Raw genomic sequence first — 11,487 nt, forward strand, 5'->3', positions numbered from 1 at the left:
GCTTACGTGAGCCGGACTTCGGTGCGGGGATGCGTGGCGGTGACGGTGTTGAAGGGCTTGTCGTCGGCGTGCACCCAGAACGTGCGCACGCCGGTGGTGACGTCGTAGCGGTAGCGCTGGTCCTCCGGCACGTTGTAGGGGCTCTGCACAACGAAGTTGCCCTCCGGGAGGTCCACCTTCACGAACCCGGCGGTGAGGTTGCAGCCATCGACGGCGGTGGCAGGCGCAGGGACAACGACGCACAGAACTACCAGTACAAGCACCGTGCGCGCGAGGGGGAGGAGACGGGGCGAGCTGGAGCGGAATGAGAAGGAGGCCATGGTCGATGAGAGAACGATTTGGCTCGACCGGTCCTACTCAAGTTTGTGAACGTTATATGTGTTCTTGCTAAGGATAATTGGGCGGTGATGTCCAAGAATAGGAAAGATTGTTTGCTTGTGTTGAACTTGTCTTCAGACGTGTTGGCCTGCAGCTAGCCGGTTGTTTGGCTGAATACTTCGATGACACATATTGTCAGTATGTGTTGCGATGGCCAAAGAAACGAACGCCAACCATTCGTAAAATGGTCAACCTGTTTGTCTCGGGATTGGATAATACAGTACAACAATTAAGCTTTGTATTGTTATGACTTTGTTTTCTCTGTGTCCCAGGCTGCCCATCCAATTGGCAATTGGTTTGCTACCAACATACAACAAACCAAATATTATTATGCCGCCGGATTTTAGCCATGGTTTGGTTTGCTACTGAAATTTTTCAACACTGCAAAATTTAATTAGTAAGGCTAACAAAATATAGGGTCTGCTTGGTTGGCAGCTCCGTGTCTAACTTTATCATAACTAAATTAGATAAAGTGTGGCCAACACAAAAAGTGTGGTGAGAAAATAGACGTCATGTTTGTGACATACTTTGGCAAGAAAATGAGTTTACGATATATGGGGGCAAGAGTTAAGAAAGTTTGGGAAGCCACACTTGTGACATTAAACAAACACATCCGTAAAAATTGGGCGTGGTAGGGTCCGGCAAGCAACCGAACTTGATCCAAGCGCACTCAGTCTCCTATGCGACGCATCTCCGGTCAATCCGTGCATGAATTCTATTATATAAAAACCACACAAATTGTTACCCGGGTCCTGTTTCCTATAAGGAAAGTCATGGCGAACTATCCATTCTTTCACATATGGCCGGTGTCTAATACTATCCTTGATGTATCGTGTATATACTATGTATGTATGTGATTATTACCGTAAGTAGACTTAGATTCAATAAAATCAAAGATTACAAGAGCAATAACGAAATGATCGAGTTTACCCTTGTAGCTAGTCAGTGACAGGTTCATAGCTTCCTTTTGGATTATATTATGAGTCCAAGATAATGATCTTGCTAATATCTGGTTGGATGATAAGGAGGGTCTAGTGATAACTTCACATATATCAGTATAGGTTAGTTGGTTATAATTCCTAACGTTGTATTGCTCAAAAAGAGTAGAACATTAATGGAGGGAAATACATACCGAAAGTAGTAGGATAAAAGTATGTATTTCTTCCATTATAGCTTCAAAACATACTCCAATGCATAGTCTTCAGTTTTTTTTGTTTGGTTCGGATTATTGTCGGGTTTACATTATGTGGGTCGATGAATCCCACATGGTGGGTGCCGTCCATCCTGCATTTGTGTTCCTTGTATTTTGTGTTCCTCACTTCATCTCTAAATTCCTTATATTTTGTATCGAATCTTCTCCATTGCATGCCATCAGCAAGGTGTCTAAGCATTCTATCTTTCTTGCGCTATTCAGCATGTCATCGCATTAACTCGGCATTCACTTTGTTAGCAAACAATCGCTTCAACAGGGGATTATAGGAAAATACCAAACCACCTTAACAGGGGGTCTTTTTCTTCTTTCTCTTCACTACCTTAACGCCATCGTTCTCAATATCATCAACGTTGCCTTATACCGTGGTGCATTGCAAACACGACATGCTTCCAAGTCTACATCATCATTGCGAAACAAAATGTAGTTGTTTCTACATGCATGTATTTTCTTTACTTTCAATCCCAATTGACAGACAACATGTTTGGTATGGTACGTGTTTTTGAGCAATACGTTTTCCTTTGGAAGCAATTCTCTCAAAAATTCTAACAATTCATTGAAGCCTTTATCGCTCCAACCATTGCTAGCATTCATTTGCATAGTATCAGCACCACATGCTACTTCTTGTGCTCATCTTTACAATTCGGGTAAACTGGTGGTTTAGAGTCCTTGACAATATGCTGGAACTTTTGATATTATCTTTCACTTATGAAGTCTTCCTCCGCATCACAAAATATTTATTCTATGTCGTCTTCATTGTTGCCAACAAAAATATCACCTCCATCGTTCTCGACAAAAGTATCTTCAAATACCGACATATCAAAATCTTCATTAGCCATTATATCATTACATCTGTCTTCTTTGACTGTTAATTACTCTTCATGCACAACATCTTCAAGTTCATTGTGCTTAGTCCAACAGGTATAGCCAGCCTTGAAACCCCTGCGAATCAAGTGTGCATGAATCTGCTCTATGTTTAAAAATTGCTTCTCGTTCTTGCAATCGACATATGTACAACATATATAGTAATCGGCAAGCTTACTTTTTGGTTTCTTGTACATCGCAACAGCCCTAAAAAAATCTCAACACCGTTAAAGAACTCTGGCCCACGATTCTTGTACATCCATGACCGGTCCATCTGCACATCATTACAATTAAACTCATGCAACTTATAATCATTAAACATTTTAAAATCTAGAATAAATTCATTGAATTACCTCATATCTTGATTTATCCCTATTTGAGGGCACATCTCCTTCCGGTACTAGGGTCAGGTCGGGGTACCTGCCTTCCAAAGGCTACCATGTCCGATTGCGAGTTACGGGTGGACGTGCCATCCCTACAGTATAGTATTATATCAATTGTGTTAAATTCACCATGTTGATTAATGATTAGAGGAAATCCATTGGATTAATATTTAAATTTAAGACTTTAAAAATATACGCAATCCATATACTAAAAAGTTAGAGCTAGATTTTAATGTATGCACCCATATGTACTTACATGTAATTTTAATCTACTTTTTAAATCATCTCTATACATCTATCATGACAAAATTGCGACTTTTTCTAAATTAGATCTCAATTGGAGCTCTTGCTCCTTCCAAAATTTATTACCAGAGAACAATCACCTACATTCAAACCTAGAACAATCTAGCAAGTAAGTCCAATTGCAAATGAAATGTAGATCATCCGTATACATCTAATAATGATAAAATTACAAACTTTTTCTAAACTAGATCTCAATTAGATCTCTACCTCTTTCCAAAGTTCATCACCGTAGAACAACTACATACATTCTGTCGAGGATAATTCCTGACAATGATTCTGGGGTATATCAGACAGTGGGTGCGTGAACGGCGTTTCAGGGAGAGAATGTGTCTATTCGTGTAAACGAAGGATTTGGGGACACCGGGGGTTATACAGGTTCGGGTCTCCCAGAGGATAACAACCCTACATCTTATTTTTTGTGTTATAGTAGATCTCACTTGGTTACAGCAGTGTTCTAGCGGATTCTAGATCTGATCTCTCTCTGTGTTACAACAGGGTCTTCATCCCTTTATATAGTAGGGAGAGGGAGAACTAACATGCGGACACTCCACAAATGATATCTGCTCATTCTAATATCTAACTCAGATCATCATTACGGAGTACCGGGTATGCAACCTTGCTCTGACAGCATTGTATATTGTGCTGCCACGCGCCATCTTTGCCTAGCCCGTGGAACCTTATCCTGCTGCATTTAAGGCGACGAGACGGAACGGTACACTTCTGCATCGTCCCCGTCTGCTTGCCTCTGCGCGCTGTTCTCGTTCACTTGTCTCTGTGCGCTGTTCTTGTCCACTTGCCCATGTGGAATGGCTGACAACATCCCATCTGTCGTGCGGCGCCGCGCCGGCCTGTAGAGTCTCACACCGTATCCTTTAATGCTACGGGATGGGACACATCCCCCTGCACCGCCTACGACAGGTCCAACGACCAGGGGGGCTGGTCGTGGGTTGGTGTGAAGATGCGGCGAGATTGGTCGCTGGAGGCTTTGCACTGGTCGGGGTACCTCATCGACCGATTAGATTTTTTAGGAGATGTTCCCCTGACCGTTTGCGCCCTACGTGGGTCCTGTTTTAGCCGGGATACTCCTTTACTTGGTACACCGACACATTCCAACCTAGAGCAATCTAGCAAGAAAATCTAACTACAAATGAAATCTAGATTATCTTTGTACATCTCACATGACAAAATTGCAATATATTTCTAAATTCCTTCCAAAATTCATCAATATGGAACAAGCACCAACCATCAAACATAGGGCAATCTAGCAAGTAAATCTAACTAAATATGAAATATAGATCATCTTACTAACCTTGAAGCACCTTGATGCCTCCAAATTTTGAATGCTTCAACTGCAAAGACGGCAAAAATGGCAGGCGCGTCGGTCGGCACTGTTTTGGTCTCAGTCGGCTCGGGGAAGAAGGGATCGCCCTTTATAATATAGCACAATCATCAGTACCTGTTCTAGCCAGGAAATTGTGTTACATTGAAAACCGGTGGTGCCATAAATGGTGGATATCAGTGCCGATTCTTAACTACTCCATCATCATTCGGGCACGGAAGATTAAGAACCGGCAGTGATATATTTTCTCTACCGGTTCTTGTACAAATGACAGTGATAAGTCGTCATTTATAGCAGGTTCTATGGTAGTACACACAGCAATAATACCGGATTCCATTACTAGCAAGCAACAGAATAACAAAAAGTTGGTCTTGCGGAAAAAAAACTAAAAAGTAAAAATACTGCCGCCCTATTTAGCTCGACGTAACAAGAGCACCATGCATAAAATCTATAATTGCATAAAATCTATAACTAGCAATATGTCAAGAACAGTAGCAACGTAATTGGGACCAACTAGCTACGGTTTTATTTGGCATAGCTACAGCTCTGAGATATATATTGAATGTAGAGTTTGTATAATAAAATAAAGTGGTTTAAATATTTATTTTTATCCAAAATAAAAATCAAATGACTCAATTAAATACCTCAATCTATCCACAGTTTTAAATCTGAATTTTTTGAAACGAAATATGACCAGCTAAAAAAATCTTAGATCTGAATTCGTACAACAGACACTAGATAACCCGGATACAGATCAGTAACAAAAGAATGGCCAACCATGCGCACCTAATTAATCAAAAGACCACTACTACTCTAGCTTCTAACTTAATTTAGCTGGGCAGCCTCTTCGCTCTGACCATCATATATTAGAGATTCAGTGAGATTAAACTTGCTAGCTGGTAGCACTAGTACTAGTTTTTGATCGATCGATAAAACCAACAATTAGTCAAGAAATCTCCAACAATTAACTCGCCTTTGCCTTTCCGTTTTCCCTGGCGCCGGCGTCCCGCTGCGTCTCCGACCATTCCTACTACTCACTGGAGCTAGCCTAACTGGCTGATCCATCAATCGATGGATATGGTGGTGTATTTGTCTCGTACGTAGATTTGCAGTGTGGCTACAACCTCTGTTATATCCTCATCCAACCACGCCCACATGCATCTGGACATGGTGCAGTTCAGCAAAGCATGTTCCCGGGTATCCTCATCCACTCTACAAATTCTACAAGCAGTCAAGCACTCGATGTGTGAGATTTTTTTTTTATGTTGTTTGCAATTCATATGAGCCATTTGCTTTACTTTTTTCCAAAATAGAAAAATAACTCTTCTGATCTTCCGTTTGGAAACCAAGCTTATGGAGTAGATCAAATCGTCACGACCAGACCAATTAATGATCAAACTAATCAAGTGGAGTACGTACGTAGAGATAACATCCATACAAATATACTACTCGAAGCAACTAACTTTATTCATCTCTCGGGTGGTAATGTACATACATACGGCGACATAAACATACATATATATACACTACGCAATACGCATGGCTACCTATCTAGTGCGTGGTGCAGAGCGTGACGTACGTTTGTCCAGCGCGACTCCATGCATGTACACCCCGAACTTGAAGTAGTACGAGTACTCGCTGGGGATCACGCTGGTGCCGAACCTGCGCTCTCCGTCGACGGACACGGCGGCCACCGTCGTCGTGCACCACGTTGAACCGGAACCATATTTTACCCTCCATATCCTCATATAAATTACCATCTATAAAGATTTTTCTCTATATTACTTCACTACTCTAACAACACATCCATATTTCACCCTTCATATTCTCTCTTATTTTTAATAATAAATTACACAGTGTCGTATCCTCCTTCCCCGACCTCATTCTCATTGCGGAACCCGCCTGTGGCGGTCTCCAGCTCCGCCAGCTCGTACCACCTTACCCACCCCATCTCCACCCCTGCAGCCCCGCCAACCAGTATTTCCACCTTCCTCCTCGCCGATGACTCCAACAAGCTTGCAGCCACGGACGAGCTAGCCACGTCAGAGGAGCTCGCACCCGCCTCGGCTGCCTCCGCGTCAGTGGCCTTGTTCGTGCTCGACGCATGAAAGAGAGAGCGCTTGGCGCCCCACCAACGCGCGAAGAACGCGGCGGCCGCAACCGTCGTGAGGACGACGACGAGGGTGGTGGCAGCGATGGGAACTGGCAGGCCAAAGAGGGAGGTCCCGACGTCGTCCATTGGTGGCAGAGCTCGTAGCTCAGGCTGGTGGGGCCGCGCGACCCTTTGGGGGAAGCGTCGAAGATTTGGCGTGCGGGGAGAGGGATGTTACATTTGACGTGCGGGAGGCTGGATATGGAGCATGCGTTAAAATAGTGAGTGTGATGGTGTCGCTGTTGGAGACCGAATTTTACATATTTTAGCTATCGAGTGGGACAGAGGGTGAAATGGAAGGGCTCTTGAGATGCTCTCACCACCCCACTCTTGGCATGCCTCTCCCCCACGCCATCCTCCAAACATCGGTCACCCTGTGCGCTCCTGTGAGCATCTGGACTCCGTGGCTCCGCCTCTCTCTTGGCCATGATCCGAGCCCTGTAGCAATCCTACAAGAATACGGAAATTTCACAAGAACTCGAACATCCAGTCCAAGCTCATTTTTTCTGCTCCCTCCCATAGGACTGAGGCAAACACTCGTCATTAATGCACTTATGAACATGAACTGGAAGAACATTTGGGAAAATCGCAAGAAATCACTGGCCACGGAAAAAAAAAGAAGGAAGAAGAAGAAAGAAAGATGCACATCACAACTAATCAAATGGACATTTCTAAACCCATAAAAAAAGATGTCAATTGGACAAATCCATCTGAAACTACTCTATCTAATTGTTGAATTCAAGAACCACCAAGGCCTCGATGAGGATGGCTTCGATCTATGTTGCAGCAGCTGGTCATGGGTGGAGGAACGCACCCTGGAGGAGGAACCGCGGTAGATGCCGCCTCGGAGGAGGAGGCACACCACACTCCTTGGCCACCGCACCGCCACGCTTTCCCCGCTTGCCGTGCATCTGCAATGCTCCCGTGTTGCAACTGCCATGTGTCCCTCTGCTTGGCCATGGCGCCCTTGCCAGAGAGAAAGAGAGAGAGCAACGAATGAATGAGATTGCAGGATGGAAGGAACGAGGTGAATGGATAAGGACTAGCAAGCTGTGGCTGGATACAAACTATAATGAATGGAGCTGATTAATTGAGTTAAAATACAAGTGATTAATTAAGTACATCATGATGCTTTATTTGGAAAAATACATTTTGATTCATACATAATTTAAAAACACTACACTCCTTCATAATGAAAACACTACTTGATAGGTTCCGACTATATTATTGCAAATACTTACATTATAAGAACTACGACTCTGTATACAGTTGTCATAGGTGCTCGACTAGATCATTCTGAAGTTGAGAGTGAGCTTGTCGGTTTTTGATAACTTGATTGCTCTGAATAAACTCCATAAACTGAGGCAGCTCAGGGGTGTGCTCATCAGAAACTATCACCCTTTCTCCCTCATGATCGTAAGGGAAGTCTTTCGGCTCATGATCGTAATCGAAGTCTTCTCGCCCATCTTCAATTATCATGTTGTACATGATGATGCAAGCCGTCATGATTTGTTCGAGTGTCTCTTGATCCCAAAACCTTACTGATCATGAACAATGGCAAAACAAGCCTGTAGAACTCTAAATGCTCGTTCGACATCCTTCCTAGCACCTTCTTGAGCTTACGAGAAAAGTCTTTTCTTATTCCCTTGCGAAGATAGTATTGTTTTCACGAATGTTTCCCATGGTGGATATATGCCATACGCCAGATAATAGCCCATTGTATAGTTGTGACCATTGATGTTATATTTCACTTCTGAAGCTTGTCATTCAGCTAGCTTTACAAATAGAGGGGAACGGTGAAGAACATTAATATCATTATAAGATATTAGTAAACCAAAAAAAGTGTGTCGAATCCAAAGATCTTGTGAAGCAACGGCTTACAGAATAATTGTGGGCTCATACACATGGCCGGTATACATTCCTTGCCATACTGCAGGGCAATTTTTTCACTTCTAATACATGCAATCTATGCTCCCTAGCATACCGTGAAAACCTCCTGCGTCTCCCATTTATAGCAACATAGCAGTATCAATATTATTTGGAGATCTCATGTACTCATCTCCAAAGACTTCCACAACAGCTTATACAAACCTTTTAAGACTCTCTATAGCAGTACTTTCTCCAATCTAAATAAATTCATTTGTAGCATCCGCTGGTACTCCATAAGCTAATATTCGAAATGCAGTGATAATCTTCTGCAAATGAGGTAACCCAAGAACCCCAACACTATTTTTTTGCACAAAATAGCTATCATGATGTACTACAGATTACACTACACGAAGAAACAGAGAACAAGCCATTCTAAATCTGCGCAGAAATAATAATAAAATGAGACGAGAGGATAAAAAATAAGTGCGAACAAAAACATATTCACTAATTACAAACATGCGTCGAAAGATAGCTGGGTCGTAGGTGGGAGCATCTGAAAAGTAGTATTGGTATAGTCTAGCATGTCCGGCTTCTCTGTCGCGATGAATTACCCGATGTCCTGGCACGAAACCGTCATGGCGTCGAGCATTCAAGCACTGATCTTCATCATGCACTTGGAATGTTGTAGCAACAATGAGTTCGTCATCGTCGGATGAGGTCAACAACGAATCCATGAGAATTTGCTCGATGATGTTGCGACGCCTCATTGCAATGTTGGAGAGAGGAGACAAAGATATACGGGAGAGGACATAGAAAGAGCTAGGAGAGGAGACACGGCTCAGGAATAGCAAATGGACTTGCATATATAGAACTAAAAAAATAGCCGTTGGAGAAATAGCCATTGGGAAAATAGCCATTGGAAAATAGCCGTTAGAAAAATATTCGTTGGAAAAATAGCGAGTAGAAAAATAGTCGTTGAAAAATATCCGTTGGAAATATAGCTGTTACAAAAATATAGTCATAACGAATATATTGTTAGTTATAGAATACTATTAAAAATAGGAGAGGGAATATAGAGGGTGAAATATGGATGTGATATTGGAGTGATCGAGTAATATAGAGGGGGATGTTGGGGAACGGGTTGGCTACACTAGCCTAAAAATAAAAAATTTCTACCGCATTCATGCAGAAAACCATACAAGTAGGAGATCATAGATTGTTACCACTTGACGTACAGTGCAGCGAAAGAAGAGTTAGAGTAGACCGATCCAACATCGTGCGCGTCAAACTCCTCGAGCAGCTTCTCGATTAGATCCGCGACTAGCCCCGCGCAGATGGTCACGCTCCTCGACTAGCTCCGAGCAGGTGGTCATACTTCTTGACCAGTTCCTCGAGCAAGTCTGTCGCATCCTCGATAAGCTCTGAGTGGTCACGTCGTGCTCCACGACCAGCTCTGAGCAGTACTGTGTGTTCCTCGACCACCTTTGCGACCACGAAGTGGATCTAGTCGATCACCTTTGCGGCCACGTAGAGGAAGTAGTCAAACTCATCCTAGTGCCTTTGTCACCGATCAGCACCGCAGCATCACAGCAGTGCCTCCACGGTATCCACACGTACAAGGATGGAGCATCGTGCGCCGGTGTGCTAGCACCACACGCTCGATTGGGGTTTCACAAGGAGTTCAGAAAGAGGTGACGACCATGGTTTTAGTGGCCGAATTAACACACGTGCCCACGACTCCTGCCTCATCTTATATAGAGTACGTTAATAGGCATGTAATCACATTAAAGTTAATCATGACTCTAAACCCTAATAGATATTCAATCATATTAAATCCCATTCGCAGATCCAATCTGCATATGCGATCGCCTCTAGGGCATATCACCAATAATCTCCCACTTGCACTAGAGTCGATTTATGTAAATTTTAAATTCTATCCCTTTAAGTGTGTGATCCGTTAGGTTTATGTGTAAACGGCCACTACCTGAAAATCCTTTTCGAATTGCAAGTCAATAGTAGTACCTAGAAGCACATATTGACTCCCGAGCACACATAAAGATCATATCGGCTGAACCTTGATATACACATATACCAATTCCTTTGCCACACGATACCAGTCAAGCTCAAGGCAAGATACGTGTCACCCTTGTTATAGCTTGACCACTCACTCGATCAAGTAGTGGATTAATCATGATTAACTCTTTTAATCATATTAGCATGGCCATGCACTTTCTCAATCCAACTACCTCGAGAGGCCTAAAGATACCTCTCCCATTAAGTAGGAGGGGCAAATTATATCTTGACCGCTCACACCCCACGACATGCATTATAACATACAACTACCCAGTTACGAAATAGTGTTTGGAAGACACTAAGTATGTTACTACATATTCTAAGAATTAATGACGATCTCATATCAAAGGATTCTGTAGGTACACATTTCGAGGCTACAACTGATAGCACTTCACATAACTATCCCAGCAATGTCTCGAGGTAGGTCTATCTAACACCATGTTCGCTAATATGTGCCCACATTATTGATTTGATATCTCCATATCTATGATCTATGAAACATAATCATCAATCAATACATATGTTGGTTTGTGAATCATTATTATTCCTCATGATGATATGAAATCAAGAACTATTTTAGAATGACATCAAACAGTGAGTCTCATGAGCAAGTCACGTACTTGCTGATCAATATCTATAATAGTCATTCAAGGAACAGAATAACAAATTACTTGAGACAACACAAATATAGAAGTGATACAATTATCTCCATGATTGCCTTTATAGCATATCACCAAAATTTTCCTACTTGCACTAGAGCGAGTCACATAGGTATCCAATACCTATTGCTCGATAGTGCACCTTCTTTCAAGTTGAAAGATAAGACAAGCTAACGGATCCTAATCTGATAGATATCCAATACCCATTGCGTGTATTTACATCACTTCTCCATTCAATTCAAATGGTGTATCCATGT

At 42.6% G+C, this 11,487-nt stretch overlaps 1 protein-coding gene across 1 annotated transcript; it reads right to left on the minus strand.

Annotated features, from left to right (window-relative positions):
* Nucleotides 1-2: 2 nt before the first annotated feature.
* On the minus strand, nt 3-440 carry LOC133905429 (citrate-binding protein-like). The gene has a single exon (XM_062347193.1). It carries the CDS (start codon nt 318-320, stop codon nt 3-5), a length of 318 nt encoding a protein of 105 aa, XP_062203177.1. The 5' UTR covers nt 321-440.
* Nucleotides 441-11,487: the final 11,047 nt, after the last annotated feature.

This window comes from Phragmites australis, chromosome 22 (genome assembly GCF_958298935.1).
Source record: "Phragmites australis chromosome 22, lpPhrAust1.1, whole genome shotgun sequence".
Taxonomy (NCBI): Eukaryota; Viridiplantae; Streptophyta; class Magnoliopsida; order Poales; family Poaceae; genus Phragmites; species Phragmites australis.

Excerpts from the sequence above, each read along its gene's own strand:
- LOC133905429 (XM_062347193.1), bottom strand. The coding sequence starts at position 320 with ATGGCCTCCTTCTCATTCCGCTCCAGCTCGCCCCGTCTCCTCCCCCTC.